General features: G+C 43.3%; 1 protein-coding gene across 8 annotated transcripts in view; it reads right to left on the bottom strand.

The window, feature by feature from the left end:
* LOC140421196 (serine/threonine-protein kinase PAK 3) overlaps positions 1-19846 on the bottom strand; it is a 313927-nt gene that overhangs the window by 77395 nt on the left and 216686 nt on the right. For all 8 annotated transcript variants that reach the window (XM_072505715.1, XM_072505708.1, XM_072505711.1 and 5 more), the window contains 3 exons: positions 13266-13462; positions 10042-10142; positions 2367-2520 (listed from right to left, as the gene is read on the bottom strand). In XM_072505715.1, the coding sequence (XP_072361816.1) occupies positions 2367-2520; positions 10042-10142; positions 13266-13440 (430 nt within the window). In that variant the 5' untranslated portion in view covers positions 13441-13462. The remainder of the gene's footprint in view (positions 1-2366; positions 2521-10041; positions 10143-13265; positions 13463-19846) is intronic.

Raw genomic sequence — 19846 nt, forward strand, 5'->3', positions numbered from 1 at the left:
AGAAATGCTGAGGCGTAGAGAAATAGACGGATCGTGCAAAAACCTTCTTTTCCAAGGAGACTGTCAATTGAGAAGGATTTCAGTTGGAGAATTTAAAAAAAAAATTTTTTAATGGACTATATTATTATACCTGTTTGCGTGTTTTGTTTTTAGAAATGAAAAAGTATATTTACTGTGTGCATTTCTTAAAGGATAGTGAAAAGGCGAAAAATGAAACAATCTTAAAGTTGATGGTTTATTTAGTTTTCTTGGGGGAGGTGTCATGTGAGAGTACCTTTAAGAAATGGGTGTTTCTAAATGGGTGTGTATGTCAGTATCTGTAGTGAGAGTACCTTTAAGAAATGGGTGATTATTACTGCAGTGATGTCAGAGAGTGGGTGGAGCTGGGCTGTCTGTCAGCTTTTTAATTTTGTTTTAAGCTGTTTGCTGCAGGGTGTGTTTTAGTTTCGTTTTCAGAGCTGGATAGCTGCAGTCACAGTCAGAAGGTGTACGAATCTCTCTCTGTAATCTAAAGACTGTAAATCGATCCTGATGATTTAAAACCAATAACAGTAGTGACTTTAACCTGATATGCTTCTGGTAAAAGATGTTTTAAGACTTAGGGATGTTGTTATGGGCCAGGGTTTAGAGAACCCCAAAGTGTATCATGGAGTTCACCTGACCCACAACTTTTAATAGATTGTGGTATGGGGAGCACACGGCCCACTCTACAGGTGTGGTACAGCAGAAATGGAAAAGTATTTTTTAAAGCAAAACAATATTTATTCTATGAACTCAAGTTCACCTTTATAAAACATACAGTAAACATCTGAGCAACCATTAATTCAAATACAACCCCGAAAGAATACAACACTAAGTAATCCTTTAAGCTTTCCTTTTAACATCCGTAAGACTTAAAACACCTTTTACCAGAAGCACATCGGGTTAAAGTCACTACTGTTATTAGTTTTAAATCACCAGGATCAATTTACAGTCTTTAGATTACAGAGAGAGACTCTAATAGACCTTTCTGGCTGTGACTGCAGCTATCCAGCTCTGAAAACGAAACTAAAACACACCCTGCAACAAACAGCCTAAAACAAAAGTAAAAAGCTAACAGGCAGCCCAGCTCCACCCACTCTCTGACATCACTGCAGTAATAAACACCCATTTCTTAAAGGTACTCTCACTACAGATATTTATATACACACCCATTTATAAACACCCATTTCTTAAAGGTACTCTCACATGACAATGTTAAAAGGAAACCTTAAAGGATTACTTAGTGTTGTATTCTTTGGGGGTTGTATTTGAATTATTGGTTGCCAAGATGTTCACTGTATGTTTTAAAAAGGTTAACTTGAGTTCATAGAATAAACATTGCTTTGCTTTAAAAAAATACTTCTCCATTTCTGCTCTACCACATCTGTCGAGTGAGCCGTGTGCTCCCCATACCACAATCTATTAAACGTTGTGGGTCAGGTGAACTCCATGATACACTTTGGGGTTCTCTAAACCCTGGCCCATAACATCCCTGACATCTCTTCACCACTTCCCATACATTGTTGCCCCTTCCTCCTCTCTCCCCTGCCCCTCTTCCATTTTCTCCATTCCCGCTGCCTTTCTTTCCATCTCTCAAATACCCCTCCACCCTACCCATTCTGTTCTCCTCCTACATCCTGCCTCACTCTCCATCCCATCTCTTCCCTTGCTCCCTTTTTCCTCCCAAACTTTTGTCTCCTCCCTTTTCCAACTTTATCCCATCCGCAGTGCTCCTCTCATTCTCACCCATCTGCACTGCTCTCCTTCTCCAAACCCTTATTTCTCCATCACCCCTCACCCCATTCTCAATCACCCTGGTCCTCTCTGCCTCACCTTCCCATTTGCCTCTCCTGGCCTGCCTTGCACCCATTATTACCTGACTTTCTAATGCTGCTCAAGTTCAATCCCATGTACATTATCCAATGAAACTGACTAAGTAAGAATGAAAATTTAAGCTATGCATATCTGATTATTTAATATTAGTCTGTTAGTTCTTCAAGAGAGAATCCACAACATTGCAGTATAATTTTGCAGAATATCACGCAGAATCAGGTATTAGATTGCCAGCTTCAGCCCCAACACCCGCACCACATAACTAAATTTAGCATACTATCGACATGACAGAAAACATTGCATTTAGTGCTTGATAATGGAATATTGTGTAATTTTAAATAAACAGTTCAATACACAATTACATTTAAACAATATGCGCCACTGAATCTTAAGTTTCTATAAACACGGGAAGGTCATGAAATCAGAATCCCAGCATAGCATCCTAAATATAATACTGGGGACTTCTGGTGCACTTGCAGAAGATACTGAGTGGAGAGATTACAGATCCTTACCTCCAGAAGTAAAACTCATATATTTCTGATTATTGACAGTCTCTTTGGAATCGTAGAATTTCAGAACATCCAGAACAGCTTGAGGATTTTTCTTCTGCTCCAGTTTAGTAATGTTGGAAGTCTGTAGAAGTCTTGCCCATTGCTCAGGAATACCCTAGTTGAAAGGTTAAAAAGTCAAAAGGCATTGAAGAACCAGACTGAAAAATAGACCTTAGTGCAGTCACTAGACACTGGAAAACATGCAGATGTCTCGCTCGAGTCAGTGAGCTCATTGCTCTCAGAGCAAGATGACTAAGGTGCCTGTTGCTTTTCTATTCTCAACCAGTTTTATTTTATTTACTTATTGATTAAAATCTACTTAACATGAATAGCCCATTAAGATGATATACGTTCTATTCTGGATACAGCAGAGGAGACCGTTAGAGGAACTGCAGAGATTTACAGTAATTTGCAGCTTGATACAGCCAAAGGACTAACTCCTCCCCCAACCACATGAAGCCGTGACCCATATCGTACTTGGCTACAGACGGAAGCACCTTAGCAGGATTCTGTCTTCCTGAAACCTGTCCTATGCAGAGTTTGAACTAGAAAGTGAGGCTCATTCAGCAACCAAGGCAATGGTTTACATTTGCAATAAAATGTAAATCAGTCCCACCAGGAGATCCGAACATTGTTAATTCCAGTGGGAGTTGTAACTTATGCAAGGCAAACATCACTGGATTTATTACGGACACATTAGTCATGTAGACCTGCACGTTTCTGCCTAAAGTGGTAGCTTTGATAAATCCGGTTGGATTCTTCTAAAAGACTGATTTGCCAGAAGCGATTCCAAAGTTTGGGAGTCAAAACGATCATAGAAATCAGGACGATCCCAGGGTCAAACCCCCAGCTACATTTGGCAGTAGTCATGTCCCTGGAATACCTGGGGGAAAATATAGCCAATGTTTTTATTCCTAATGATTATACAGCAGCCCACTGCTGACAGTATGTGTCTGCGGACACCACAGGGATGGGGAATGGACATGTGTTGGGAGATCCTTCTGTCAGAAAACCTGTTTGAATCCTTAAATGAGGAAAAAGCAATTGTCCCTGGAATCATTCTCCAGTGAGAGAACTGATGATTTTTCGTAAATATGTAAAGAGAGGGAGGCATAGAGGCAGTCATCCACCTTACTCAAAAAGAGCAGGATTGGTGTGCCAAACTCACCAACTCATCTTTTTCTCTGGAGTCTTGCATTAATAATGGTAAAGCAATGTGACAGCTTGGCCCTTACACACTTTATTGCAATCCTTCGATACATGAGTCAGGATTCCCTGATTTACTGTCTCACTGCAGACAGATGGCTCAACCTCTACCTGCCTCCTCTACACAACTGCATGACGAAGATTGGAACTCTTGCATCCTACAACCATCTGCTGTGAAAACATGATAAAACTCCATGAACGTCAGCAATCCAGCACTTAAATCTTGGTGCAAGAAAATCCACAAGAAAGTAAACAATCAATGATTGTAGAGGTTTCCCATCAATAAATCTTCCATTCTTTATAAATCAATCGGTCATGAGAGGCAACCTAAATAAAAATCTTAGCAAAGTTTGTTTTTATGCGGCTTAATCCTCAAGTTGTTGCACAAGTGGCCGCTATCCCCTTTTTCCCAGCAACCACTTCTATCAACTCTACTTCACTGGGATAATACGGTAGGCACGATATAAAAACACATTGTCACAGAGATACAGCCACTCTGGAATCCAACAGTACATTTATTAACATCTGGGACTGGAATTTCTATCCCGGAGACTAAGCGTAATTCTTCGGTCAAATTTCTAAGTGCGGTAGCGAGCGGGAATTGACCCGAGCTTCCCGGCGCTCGGCCTAACGAGGCCGGCAACGCAATTCAACGTTAATTTTCCCACTTCACAAGGCCTCACGGGCTTCTCGTCGCATAGGAGGGCTCACCAGCTGTTTCGCCAGGACCGCACTCGGTAGCACCCCCCCACTAACAAGGTCGAACAGCACTTAAGTTGCACTTGCTCAGCCAACCCCAGCCAGCTCACAATAATAATGCCCAGGAGATCAAGATTCGGAGATGCTGATCTCGGGAGGCTGCTAGACACCGTGGTGGCCAAGAGGGATGTCCTGTTCCCCAAGGGTTCCAGAGAGTCAGCCACAGGGCAGCCAGTGCTACTTGGGACAAGGTGGTGGCAGCTCTCAGCTCGGGGAGTGCGACCAGGAGGACTGGCCTTCAGTGCCATAAGGTCAAAGACTGGGCAGCACAAATGAGTAGACACCAACAACTCCATCCACCCCCCCCCCCCACCCCCCGCCCTCCCCAAGGGAGCATCCACCCTCCCAACTCCCCATGCGACCACCAGCTCTTCCTCCACCCCCTCCCCTCTCAACCCCCATAACCCCTCCTTCACACCCCCTCTCCCACCACTGTGAACCACACGTGTGGCTAATGATGCCCTCTTTGTGTCTTCTCAGGAAAAGCTCTCCCTTAACCATCGGGAGAGGGCCCAGACTGGCGGAGGGGTGCCGGACCTCCTTCGAGGAGGTGTCGGGCGTGGCCGAGGACAGATTGGTCACCCACGTGAAGGCTGGCAGATGCCACAAAGGTGAGGGACCACCGGGCTCCACTCGGAGGACCTGTCAACGTGAGTAGTGATTATCTTACTGACTGACCCATCCTTCCCAGTGACCATATGTCCATTCTCCCCCAGGTCCTCCAGCCGGCATCATCCTGGGCAGCTGCCTCCCCTGACTCCGAGGGGAGCCATATGATGCAGGGGCAGCTGGGGCAAGAACCAGCTGCCCCTCCATACCAAGTTGAACCCCAGGGCCCAATGGGCACAGATCGGGTGGAGATGGCGCTGGCCAAGCGGGACCCGTCCCATTGAGTGGCGACCGGTTCCACCAGCTCCCCTGAGTTCCACCCCTCTGATAAGGCTGCATCCCGTGGTCAGCACACGGGCAGGGCGGAACAGCTGTGCATGTGCCTCCACCGATAGGTGAGCTAGGACTCTCCGAACCCAGAGCCCCAGAGGCAACCTGCCAGGGTCATCGAAGACCACGGGATGAGGAAAGCAGCTGGCTGCCTCCATCCCTGACGTGCATCCTGGGGAAACACCAAGACATAATGCTATAGCTAGGCGGGCCAAGCACATTGAGGAACATTGAGGGCACCAGGGGAGTGGGATGGAGGTGGAAGGGTTAGGTAGGTGATGGGGTTGGGCGTGGGGGAGTGGGAGGGTGGCACCATCGGGAGTGGGGTTTGTCCAACACATTAAACACCTTTTCGGGATGGATGGGATCAGGAGCGTGGTGGACAGGCAGGGCTTTTACCATGTTAAGGAAATCTCAGAAACAACAGAAAATTCGAAGTCCCACCTCCGAGCCCAGTATTTCCCATCTTTGCGAGGCAGGACTGGATTTGGGCCAGGGTTTGCACATGTGCAGTTCACAGAGACAGCTGGCTATTTAAATTACCAGCTGCCTCCACTGAATGGGTTTTTGGAAGACCAGGAGTGTGGAGCCTGGAACGTGCAGACTAGAACAGGTAAGAGGAGGTCGGAGCTTGGTGGATTGTTATAGATAACTCGGATACCCCTTTCAAGAAGTGAGATATATCTTTGGATATAAGGTCCTGGGACAGCTTTGAGAGTTGTAAGGCATCCTTTGGGAGAGGTATGGCATCCTTTGGGATTGTTAAAAGTAAACATGATTATGTACCTTTTTTGTACAAAATCATTGGAACTGTGCAGTTGTCCAATAACTGTTAGGGAGCCAGCTGTCAAATCTATCTGGGATGTGTCAGACCTGTCGAAGCTGTAAAAATTGCCCAGGAACTATCCCAGCAGTCAAGGAACTATCCAAGTAACCTATTGAAATGGCATGGAGGAGGTAATGGCAAAGGGGCTTATGGGGCATGGGTTGAGATGAGGTGGCACTAAGTTGGCATAAAAGTGTGTGAGGTACCATAAGGTAGGTTGGGGCATAGGTTGGCATGGATGGGGTACAGAGAATGTTCGGAGGATTTTATGCATTGAGGAATGTTTTTTTTTTGTATTTTGTATTTAAACACAGTGCCGGGCACAGAAGCAGGCCTTGTGCCCAGCCAAGCACAGCACCCAGCCGTCTGCGGAGTGGTTCCAGAGCCACCTGCACCACACACACCCTCGTGCCAAACCAACTGATTTAAAGTCCCACCTGCCGGTGGCCATTTTTGAAGGTTGACTTCACCGGGTTGGGTGAACTAGATGCAGAGACACAAATTTGTATCCAAGTGTTATAATGACTTATCTCTCACTGCATGGGCAGCACAGTAGCATAGTGGTTAGCACTATGGCTTCACAGCGTCAGGGTCCCAGGTTCGATTCCTGCTTGGGTCACTGTCTGTGCAGAGTCTGCACGTTCTCCCAGTGTGCGCGTGGGTTTCCTCCGTGTGCTCCGGATTCATCCCACAGTCCAAAGATGCGCAGGTTTGATGGATTGGCCATGCCAAAAATTGCCCTTAGATTAGATGGGGTTGCAGGGTTACGAGGATAGAGTGAAGGTGTGAGGTTAAGTGGGGTGCTCTTTCAAGAGCCGGTGCAGACTCGATGGGCCGAATGGCCTCCTTCTGCACTGTAAATTCTATGATTCTATGCAGACTCTTAATTACCCAACAGGTGGCATTGAGAATATTTAATCAAACAGGTGTCTTGATTCTAATCTATGTGCAATTTGACAGTGACAGGCAATTTTGTGAAAACTGTGGACCATTACAGCTTTAAACAAATGAATGTCAGTATGTGGCACACCAAAACTAAGACAAATATGTCAGAGAATTCTGTGGTCATTCAGAAGATTGAGTGTAGTTGAAATAAATTGGTCACACCCAACGGCTTAGGAGTAAAGCTATAATTTATTATTGTATACAATGATTTGAAAACTGAAGATAATTGGAAATGACAGTACTTGCACTTTTAACACTCCTAACTCTGTAATTGCCAAATCATTTGAAAAACCATGCTTTTCAAGAAAATGGTTTGTGTAAATTTCTCAAATTCCGGGGCTTTACACTTTTAATTAATATACTACATCACCGTGAGCCATCGTAGAAATAAATCTGCTCGTCAACATTGATCATTTAATTTATTTTCACATCGATTGGCAGATTATCATTTCTAAACAACGGCTCAATGTTTTTTTTTAATTCGAAATTGATTGGGGTTCAGCCTAGAGGAAAAAAAAAAAAAATCTTTTGCAAAATTAGTCAGTAAAAGTCTCAACTATTTCTAAAAACACGGCAGCTGCTGATGGTACTTTATTAGAGGCACATTGTCATCAGGAGGGTTTGCAGTTATGCATCGCCCCTTGACTGAAGTGCATCCTTTCAACAGAAAAGCTCTTCAACTACTATTAGGAAAGGTTAGGAGCTTTTATTTTAAATAAAAGGGAGTACGTGTATTATCTTGGAAGCACTCTCCACGCACTCACTTCCCCAAATCACAAATTATTTAGATGAGGAGAAACTTCTTTACTCAGAGTTGTTGTGGTTTGGAATGCACTGCCTGGGCGAGTGGTGGAGGCGGATTCCACAGGAGTTTTCGAAAGAGAGCTGGATATATATTGGAATGTGATTAATTTCGAGGGCTGCGGAGATAGGGCTGGGGAATGGGACTAGCTCTTTTGGGAGCTGGTGCAGACACGATGGGCCAAATGGACTCGTTCTGTGCTGTGAACAACAAAATAATTTTAAAAATTAGATTATTTCCACAAGTAGATTTCTAAGTTTCAAATGGAAAACTGGAAGAATACTTGTGTAACATGTGCTCATTTATTCCATCAACCCACAAATCATTGTAGGTATAGGACATTTATGAATCTGTTCCTTCAGTTCGGTTTTAAGTCAGTGCAAGTTATTAGGAAACACCTCATCATGGATTTAGAAAAACTCTGCCACTGCATCATTCATTTCACAGTTAGTTCATTCTGAGGCCTTGACGCAAAGAAGTATAATGATGTTGCGTGTACATTGTACAAATGGCCTGTCCTTACTGCTATGCTCTTCCAAAATTTTAAGAGTGGAGAGAGATTGTTTAAAAAATGAAAATAAAATTATAAGTTATAGTTTATGGCGTGGGTAAATATCCTAAATGTTACATCAGCCTCTTTGAACATTTTCTGATCTGACATGGTTATTTCTTATCCGATTCGTCACTCTGCCCCTTGCTGTTTAAAAGCTACATAAGAATCCACGCAGGTGTCAGAGTTAGAAGAGAATTATTATTTACAAGGGTGATTCCAGCAAAATCTAACACAAATGCAAAGCAATCTGTGCTGCACATGCTGGATATCCAAGATCAAAAGGGAAAGAGACAGCGATTCAGACAGGAAGAGAAGATCAGCAAGAAAGACTGTGAAGAATGCAAATCAATCTGTGCAGTGAGCACTTAAAATAAGCGACTGAATGAAAGGGAGAGAGAGAGAGAGAGAAAAAGAGAAAGCCTGAACATACAACATCTGCAGTGAATAATTTGTTCAATTCGTTAAACATGCCATATGCTTTTTAAAAAAAAACACAATTACATAAAGCAGAGTCATATTAATGCAGAAAAAGATTTAAAACTCTTAACTAGTTTAATTTATTATGCAATATGGATGTTGAGACTCGTCTTTTAAATATGGTTTTGCACAGATGGGAAATAAAAACCGTCCTGAGTTTACTTGTCAGTTTAAATGAAAAATTCCAATTTTCTCATCACCAAGAGATGCCAGTTCTTGCTGGACTACAGTCTCATGGCTGCTCCTAGTTCTTTGTCGCCTCACCTAGGTGCTCATTCTTCAATGTGGGTGACTAACTCAGTGATTAGCAGCAAGTTAGTTCACTACACAGGTGACTGCAGCTCAGGCAAGTCTTCGCCACACATGACATTCACACATGTGTTCTTTCCAGCAGGGGGCAGTGGATCGATGTCACAATTAGGAATCTGGATTGATTGACTAAATCCATGTCAGGCCAGGAGCAGTGTGGGCAGTTTGGAGCATCAACTACTGTTCCAACAAGCCCAGCCTAGGAATTGCACCTCAAGACTGCTGCAGAACATAAAAGCACAAGGAATAGGAGTAGGATTAGGTCATACGACCCCCTCAAACCTGCACCACTAGACAACAGGAGGATCATGGTTCAGTTTCTACTTCTACAGTTCCCTATCCTATCCCCAAATTCCTTGATATCATTACTGCCAAAACATCTGTGGCTTCAGTCTTGAATGCACTCAACAACTGATTATTCGCAGCCCTCTGGGATACAGAATTCCAATTATTCGAAACTACGAGTGGAGTAATGTCTCCTCAGTCCTAGATTGGCAACTATTTCTCCCGAGCCTATGGTCCTTTGTTCTAGTGAGGAGGGAGTAAAACAGGTAGCTCTTTCAAGCAAAAACAGCACATTTGTTGTTTCCTGAACAGCTAACTGGAAATTAGAAAGGCACTTCAGAATTGGGGGAGTGGTGTCCAAATATTACCCCCGCGTTCAACTTGATCCCATGAGACATCTACCGGTCCAATCTGCTCAGAATTCCAGGCAGGAAAAAAAAGGCCCAATTATTTTCAGTGTTTGAAATCAGACGGTCCACCAATTATTAACTGTCAATGTAAGACCCATTAATGTTTCATGCAAAGGATTACTCACTGTAAATTCTCCTGTAACAGCATCGAATCCCACATGAATGGTGTGCTCAAAATCTGAAGGGAGAGAGATCTCTGGACGTTCTTTTTCTTTCTTCTTGTTAGCTAGAAGCAGGAAGGGAGCATATCAATTTTTAAAATGCTGTTGGGAAAATTTTGCCTCTGAATATTCTTTCATCAGGATTGAAATTGAGCTCAGTGGATGGACATGAAGGTGATGATGCCCAGATGGCCTGCTGAGGCATGAACTGTACTGCACCTATGACAGAAGGTCCACATATGAAAGCCATTTGTCCAGCCTCATTAATTGTTCACGTTACAAAGTTCAGATTTATAGTAAAGGCATTTAAATAAAATACATGCCTTAAATCCTTGGAGGAGAGTAACAACTGTACGAATGGATACATATTATCCATTGTGAATAATGTTTAGATTAAAACATTTACTAATTTCATTAAATGGGTCATTTAATAGTGTCATGTTTGGCTTTTTGTAGCATTCTTCAATTTAGATATTGCGCATGCCAAGCCATCCGATTGTATCAAAGAACTGTCCTATCTTCATTCTCCCTGCATCAGATAAATAACATTCCCTTTCCAGACCCCTCATCTCCAGATGATATTAGAACCCAGAAGGGATGATTTAATTTAACCAGCTCAGGAAGCTAAAGTTTTTTTGGATATGGACAATGGAAATGAATGCATTACAACCACAAAGTGTCCTTCCCGAATCTCCCTGAGGTTACCTCGTGCAGATGGGGATGATGGCATTTGCAGTTATTATTCTGATACTCAATATATTTGCTATAATGTCCTTTAGATGTTTCAAATCAGAACAGGATTGCAAGCAACCTTTATTCCTAACATCAATTGGGAGGTTACTCACCAACTGGAACAATATGCTTAGGAGTTCGGGTTTCCACAGCCATTCTACTGAATACCAGAAATTATGGTGCTACAACAGGTAAACTACCGTTTTACATTGTGTTCCAGATTTACCGTGTCTTTATCTTTTGCTCACTTGTATACTCCCAAGCTGTTCTTTTTTTTCCATAAATTTAGAATACCCAATTCATTTTTTCCAATTAAGGGTCAATTTAGCACGGCCAATCCACCTACCCTGCACATCTTTGGGTTGTGGGGGCAAAACACACGCAAACACGGGGAGAATGTGCAAACTCTACACGGACACTGACCCAGAGCCGGGATCGAACCTGGGACCTCGGTGCCGTGGGGCAACAGGGCTAACCCACTGCGTCACCGTGCTGCCCTACTCCCAAGCTGTTCTTGTTCAGTACCTCCTTGTGAGGCTTAAAAACTCTCTACTCTCCTGTATTTTCTTGTGACTCACTGGGGCTATGACATATGCATGTAGTAAAACAGTAGGACATGATATTCTCCATGTCTCTGTTACTAGGTGTAACTATGGTCTGACTCGAGCTCTGTACCGTTTGAACATGACCTCCACTGATGGTGATCTTTACTGCTCTGTAATTATAGTTTAACATAAAGAGGGAGAAAAATGCTGTAACTTGGAAACCTGAAACAAGAACCAAAAACAAACCAATCAGATTCTGTAACAGAAAAAAAACAATGACAAGTTAATGTTTTGGTACAACCTGCCAATTCTGACAAGTTAGAGCCGAAATGTCAACTGGCATGCTGGCTGATCTGCTGTGTATTTCTGGCAATTTCTATTTTAGTTGACTGTTCTATCTGCTTTGATGATTCTTGGAGTGATTGAATGAAGTCAACTAATGCCTAGAGATCTCTTTCAACATCACCCTGAGATATTTTGTTTCTTGCGCGAAACAACTCTACAAAACTTTGCCGTCATTCAGGTCCGCTTTGTTCCTTTCAGATGTGATTCTGGGCCAATCACGCTGTGGAAGCGGCAACGTGGGCAAATCTACCAATAATGCCAGATTAAAATATCCCGCTCTCTTCAGTCAATATTGGTCTGAAATGAGAGATTCCCCTCAGAGTAATGACTGGCCAATAAATCAATACGTTTCAAATAGAGGGAGGGGAACGATTATATGTTCCAATACCCGAAACGTATTAACTTCATTTTTACTCTAGAGTTTGTCTCATTAAAAATTATTAAAGAAAGAATGTTGATAATTCCACAATCTTGGGTTCGGCAAATTAATTAGACATTTTTCCCTGGACACCTGCCATGCCGTCAGGAAGATCGAGATTGTACTCACAAATAAATATAGATTGAGGAGCCCTAGAGCACTTGCATATCGGCAAATATGTTTCAAATTGCTCGCTATCAGTGGGGTTCAAGTAAGAATGTTTCTGAGTTTTTGTTCCAAACTTACCTTTTTTTAATATGAAATGTCATATCTGTTATGCTAGACTGCGATTACAATTACAAACTCAGTTCAAAGATTGCCTCCACATAGACAACATTATGACTAGGCCCAAAATATTATTACTTGACTACACCTGCACTGAAGGAGTTTGGTGGTCCAGGAGTCTGAACCGTATGGTGTAAATGCAGAACAGAACTCCCACCCATCCACCCTCACTAAAAGCTCTCAGCTTAGTCTAATTTTGGGAACAGACTCAAAATGACAGACTCAAAAGAAGCACACAGCTGTAAGGGCGCATCAGAGGCCAGGAAATATGGAGGTTTGAGCAGAGTCAATGTGAGACATCTCCAAAATGTTTTTTTTAAAATGTTCCTTAGAATCAAGAAGCCAGTCATCAGTTATCTTTGCCTGTAGTGCTTTCTGGGGCTACAGGAAGGCCCTTAGGATAATAAGTCATTCCAGACTCAGCTGGCAGGAGTTTCTTTGAGACCTTAAAACAGCACAATGGGTGAATATTGAGAGCCCACTTCTGCTAAATGCATTGGTTACCCTCTATGCTATTTTTCCTGTGTGAACTAACACAGCGAATATAGCAGGCAACAGGCTGCAAGCATCACAGCCAAGCTATGCCTCGTCCTTCACCCATCAACCACACCAAATCAAACTATCAAACAGCTCTCAACAGATAATGCTCAAAAACTTGATTGTTTTCCGCACCCTAAATCAGGAATACTGAGGGAAAATATGGATTCCCGCCCCTCCCCCCAAGAACCTCAGCAGAAATCCACTAAATTCACAAAGACTTAGGATAAAATCCTAGCCTCATCACATCAAATATGGATTTTGATCTTTCTTCCACCATACATGACACCTATTTTAGAAATACAGCAGAGAGGCTGATACTTTACTCTTATCGCCCGCTCCAGGGAAGATTGAGCGCAGTCTGGCTTTCTTGTTCTTCTCCTCGGGAACCAATGGAAGAGGCTTTGAGCCGTGGTTAAGGGAAGACGAGTCACGATTATTACTGTTCATTCTCAAGGGAGGAGCTGGTGGTTTCTCTTCAGCATCAATACTATCTGACATCTTCAGCAGTCGTCACATGTATCTAGAAAGGGCAAAGAAAGGCACATTAATATTTTCAGCAATTAACAGGACATTGCTTGCTGAAGCTCATCTCCATGAAGCAACGCACATGCTCAATGAGGAAATGTCCTGACCAAGCATGACACATTCTGAGAAGACAAAAAAAAGCCCAGCAATTTCCTCTTTGGGACATTTTTCAGACAATAATAATTTATTGCCAATCTCACTCCCTTCCCCCCGCCATTCAAAAGACATCCCTCACAAAGCATCAATGCAGATTTACAACGCGGAGATAGACCGGTGTTTAGAGAGTAGACAAGCAAGAAAGAAAATCTATTTGATATATAGCAGCATTGACTTTATAATCTAAAATGCTCCTACACCCACTCCAGCCTGCCCAGCATCCTGAATACATCATTCATTTTGGGGATTTAAAGTGAATCCACCAACACCGAGTCATACTGCCTTGCGCAATTCTGCAGGGTAAGGATATTTGTGGTGAAGCATCCATAATCTGCGTTGTCCATGTATACCTCGGTACTTAAAAATATGCAAATGACCACCAGAAACCACAAATTAGACCACCCCATTTCAAAGATATTTAATTTTTAGTTATCGTTGTCTAAATAAAATTTAGCAGGATTGGTTGAAAATGTATTCCTGTGCTTTACTGCATTCTCAGATCCACCTGCAGCATAAGAAATAGGACAAGGAGTAGGGCATTTAGCCCTTCGAGCCACAAGGACCATTAGAATTGCGCATAATGTGCTTGAGACAGAAGAGATCAAAGAAAGGGGATAACACTTCAATATAATCTTTGGGGAAAAATGGAAGGAATTCTATTTTTAGATCATTTATGTAATAGCACTGGCAATTCAGTACCAAAATGAAGAGCTGGGTTCTGTTTGTGTCAACCGGCACTGTTTATTAAGGTAAATATTATGTCTTTGGGGTTCTCTAATTTTCCTTCGGGTTAAACTATCAGCAATAATTGTATTGTCATGGGCTTCATCTAAACTAATCTCCAAAGGGATGAGAAGAATCACAAGGTAAATTTTAAAAGTCTGAATAATTCCGAGGGGAAAAGGCACTGTTAGCCAAATGATGCGTAACCTCCAAACACAAAGATATACATAAAATTAGCTAGGAATTAAGTGCACGTGTTTTGGAAATATCTCATAAAAATAGTCCAATTATAACTATGGAACACACCATAATCCTCACCCTTCAGTAGGTCTGCACACAGAACATTGAATTAATTGCAAGTGTTGATGGAATTAAAATATTTTAAGATAGCAAAATTAATGTTGTCACTAATTTCTTCAAATACAACCTCTTCTGTATATAAACCTGTATCACCACTGCTTTCAATGTATTGCTCACCCTTATCAAAATGCTCATTCTTTCGCATGTGAACCTGGGAAAGGTTTGGGTGGTATACATTCACGGTGGGATTTTCCGGCTGATCACGCTGATAGTGGTTCGCCACGCTGCAGGTTCCCCAGAGGCGGAGAGTGTAAACAATGAGAAGGCGGGGGGGGGGGGGGGGGGGGGGTGGTTGCCGAAAATCCTGCTTAGTGGCAAGAAAAAAAGTTCACACAATTTTCTACCTCAGAATATTAACCTCCCTTTGGAATTCTGGTCAGCTCAGCTTATGAAATTATTATGATCCCAGACCAGACCCCAACAGTGGCTAGGATACTGGACCGAAACCCCAATATTTTAGTTTATTTGTAAGACTGTGCAGAAAGAATGATTCACTCTAGGAGTGATTGCATGAAGATGTAGGTCTTAAGTATTTCTAAAACAAAACTTTATTATAAATACAATATTAAACTTTTTAACTTCACACCCGAAAAAGAACAGCTTACAATTACTCCTTAACATTACTACTCAGTTTCCCATTAAACAGCAAGAAAAGAAACATACAGCTCTCATACTTGCTTTACAGAACAGATTCTGGCTCTGGTTGCAACCCCTTCAGACTCTGGCTGAATATCTTCAAATAGCTGCTGCAACTGAGTCGTTTCAGCCTCTTCCTTGTCTTCAAGACTGCTCTGTGTTTAAAAATGTTATTACTCTTTTTTTTATCTTAATGGGAAAGAAAATTGCCTTTGCTTGTGGTCTAAAAGAAGGATTGTCAGGCCAGACTTCACTTCCAAAAGCCTTTTTCCAAAACTCTCTCCACAGCTTTCTACAAAACTGCCTCTCTCCACAGCATCTCAAAATGTCGCTCTGCCTTCCTTGTCTCCACCCAGCAATAACCTCACCTCCCCAGGCTAAAAAACAACGCAACTGCCCAGGGATGTTCCCCAAGCAAGCAGCAATGCATTAGCCCAGACAGAAAAACACATGTCTTAGTCAATTTCACTTGCTGGCTGCTAAAACCACCCAGACCCTGCAGAACTGAATTCTTCAAAAAGAAAATATGACCACTGCAGTCAAACGCATTCTAACCCCAGACGTTTAACCCTTAAATTGCCCAATACATTTAGAATACAATTTTCCTAAAATGTTCCAACTAAAATGTTCCAATCGCCACAAAATGTGCATGTTCCATCAACAGTAGACCTCATGAGCAGACTGGCTTTTTTTCATTTTGTTCCTTGTAAATAATGTTTTTATGAAAAGACTGCTTAAATTAGATCTGCACTATCACAATCCACTTCAGGTAGTATTTCTGAGATGTCCAGTTTGCATATCTGCAGTTACGCTGTTGGCCTTAGTTGGGCATCCCCAGCATTTTTTTAAGAGTGACAGAGTTACACTATCCATTTGAAAACCAGTGAAAACAGAGTTCCATTCTTAAATACTGGCACAGAATGCTGAACACAATTCTTTAACTAAAAATAGTTCTGCAAACCATCAGGAAAACAAAAAAAAAGATTTGCATCAGCAACAGCTATGCAGCACAATGTAGGAATGCAGATGAGCACAGCCAGTGATTACGTTTTAATTGACTGTGAAGCTTTAAGCACTAAAAGGAAATGTAAAAATTCAAGTACGTGCCCCTCTAGGTAGTGTTGCATTACATTAGAAAGTATTCACCAAAGTGACTGTAACACAGCTGTTTGACTGTTCTATTGCCCATCCTGATTTGGTGCAGATGAACGTCATGACAAATAACTATTTGATCAAATATGTGTCGGTAAATCTCAGTCAAGGCAGCAGCTTTCTCACTGCTTCCATCTATAGGCATCCAGCTTAATGAATCCTTTACATTTTTTTCTCAAGTTTCATCTTTTCCCTGTCTGAAAATGCTGTGATGTGTGGTCTGAAATGTAAAACATGCTGCGCAACCACATCATTGGCACACAAGACTTAAGAATCTAAAACTACACTTAACAGAAGCCTCTCTGGAAATATGATTGGGAGAGCTCAAAGGTAAGCCCAAGGTTCATATCCATTTGCCACTCTGTCTTATCCCCTTCAAAAAGATCGTGATAATATTGACTGCTCTGCTGTCACTCCAGCTTCTCCTTATCGCTCTCTATCCTCTAGCCAAGATGAGCCAATGTCTTTCTGACAACAGAAATAGTCAGTGGTGACTGACTATTGGACCTCCCTCAGACACTTTCCTTCCTTCTTCTGCTGATTGGTGTCCTGTTTCTACCTCCCCCCCCCCCCCCCCCCCACCCCCAAGCAAATGCCAAAAGATTTGTCAAGTACCAGTATTGCATCCTTTCCCTGTGGGGTCATTGCTGCAAACATGATGCAGATAGTTCTGTCCTCTCCAAATTAAAAAGAAAATGGTTTGCCAAACTCTCCCAACGGTAGTGACCGTTTAGAAATTGATGGTGCATCTAAGCAGCGTGTAGTATCAGAATCTTGTTCCGAGGCATTTTTAACAGTTACAGTTATTAAATTCATGTCAACCTGCTACAGTAATGTTTTCCAATATTAGAATAATAAAAAATATACACCTCTAATACAGATAATGTGGCCGTCTGAGGGCACTTATATACAGCTGGAGGCACAACGAGGTCTGTTAGAAATTTGGGATTGGACAAATTTACCATTGAAACCTGGCAAATGCATTTTATTCAGTCTCCAATGTCAGGCTACATAAGATTCACCATTGGTGTGAGAATTGTTCTGTTTGCCAGCGTACATCGGGTAAGCATCTGTTTTGTAGAAGGAATTTATAAAGTGTCTTCAAAGATCAGTTTGACTTTGAAGGAAGCAGATGAGGTCAATTTCCAGACTGAAAGTAAAATGATTTTCAATAAATTAAATTTCTTCGCCTTGTCTTTTGGGTAACGGTTTATGGAATGCAACTAGGTGACTGAACCACAATGCGAGCTTCGTCTTTGTACAAAATATGTATCAGTAATCCCAGGGGTGATTTATCGCAAGCTTTTCTTTTCATTCTTTCTTTAAATAAATTTAGAATGCCCAATTAATTTTTTTCCAATTGAGGGGCAATTTAGCGTGGCCAGTCCACCTACCCTGCACATCTTTTGGGGGGCGAAACCCACGCAAACACGGGGAGAATGTGCAAACCCCACATGGACAGTGACCCAGAGCCGGGATCGAACCTGGGACCTCGGCGCCGTGAGGCCGCAGTGCTAACCACTGTGCCACCGTGCTGTCCTTTTCTCTTCATTCTGATGGGCAAAGCAGTAGGATTTCTGGATAATCCACCCTCAGGACAATGAAGATTCAGCAGGAGAGGAATACTGAGATTATATGGCACATTCTAATGCCCTGTGAATCAAGAAGCAGCAAATTTGACAATGTGCTGCATCATCAGCTTCATGGAGTGCCAACGTTATCATTTAACAGTTTTCTATAGACGCACATTTTGGACAGAATCTACCGTTGCTGCCAGCAGTGGGAGGTCTGACAGGCAGGGGAACTTAATTGGACACGTGGTTAAAAATCAGGGGCTGGATTCTCCCGCCCCGTCCGCTGCAAGAACGCCACGGGTGAGACGCAGACAATGGAAAAGACCATTGACCTCTGGCAAGATTCCCCAGCTGCGAGGCGGACGCGGCCGTAGAATCCCGCTCCAGTTTCTCAATGGCAGGGATGAACCTTGGCAATTATATTCCCAGGGCTTTAAAGGCGGGTTAAAGGCAGGTCAAATTTCTCGACACAAGACAATGCAATTAAGCTCCCTCTCCAAAGTAAGATCCCCGCCAGCAAGAAATTAGAACATTCACTTTTACGACTGCATACCCCAGGTGAGGTTGATCTCTTCCATGATTAACGGCCAGCCGTTGCTGCATTGTCCCCTTTGGGGAGCATCTGTAAATGCCTGTCTATGTTTCAGACCAGGTGGCGGCAGTGCAAGGTGTGTTGAGGATGGCCAAGGAAGGGAGGATGGGTGAGTGGGGAAGGGTGGGCCGGGGAAAGGTGGAAGGGGTAGGGCAGGCTGTCCTGGTGCCCTTTTAATATGGCGTCTGGACCTTCGACCCCTATAACAGGGAAGGGTCAGGCGCGGGGGGGAGGGGGTGGGGTGGGGGGCGAGCGATTTCCTGCCTGCTCCTGCTCCTGCTCCTTGGGGCAGCACGGTAGCATTGTGGATAGCACAACTGCTTCACAGCCCCAGGGTCCCAGGTTCGATTCCGGCTTGGGTCACTGTCTGTGCGGAGTCTGCACATCCTCCCCGTGTGTGCGTGGGTTTCCTCCAGGTGCTCCGGTTTCCTCCCACAGTCCAAAGATGTGCAGGTTAGGTGGATTGGCCATGATAAATTGCCCTTAGTGTCCAAAATTGCCCTTAGTGTTGGGTGGGGTTGCTGGGTTATGGGGATAGGGTGGAGGTGTTGACCTTGGGTAGGGTGCTCTTTCCAAGAGCCGGTGCAGACTCGATGGGCCGAATGGCCTCCTTCTGCACTGCAAATTCTGTGTGATAAAGAATCAACGAGCTCTTCGCGGATCCATATTTAATGAACTGGACAGTGCAGTGTCTGTGGAAGAATTCTTCCACAGACCCCAAGAGGCCAACAGCGAACCCAAGCAGACTATCAATGAACCGGATCTGCAGACCGAGAGATCTGCGGTGCGGCAACCGAAGAGGAAAGAGTCGAATTGGACCCCTCCGGAAGGCCGCTGCATTAGACTCGATATGTATGCTCAAGCCGTCAGGAGTCGCGGCAATGCCAGATTCATCAGTCGCATTCACAAGACAGCCCCGAACACCACCCAAGCACAACGCAATGCCATCCGTGCTCTCAAGACCAACCGCAGCATCGTCATTAAACCAGCAGACAAAGGAGGGGCCACTGTCGTACTGAACAGAACGGACTACTGCAAAGAAGTATACCGACAACTGAACAACCAAGAACACTACAGACAGTTACCCGCAGATCCGACCAAGGAACACATCCGCCAACTTAACAGACTGATCAAGACCTTGGATCCAGATCTTCAGAGCACCCTACGTGCTCTCATCCCACGTACT

The sequence above is a fragment of the Scyliorhinus torazame genome, chromosome 5 (assembly GCF_047496885.1).
Source record: "Scyliorhinus torazame isolate Kashiwa2021f chromosome 5, sScyTor2.1, whole genome shotgun sequence".
Lineage (NCBI taxonomy): Eukaryota > Metazoa > Chordata > Chondrichthyes > Carcharhiniformes > Scyliorhinidae > Scyliorhinus > Scyliorhinus torazame.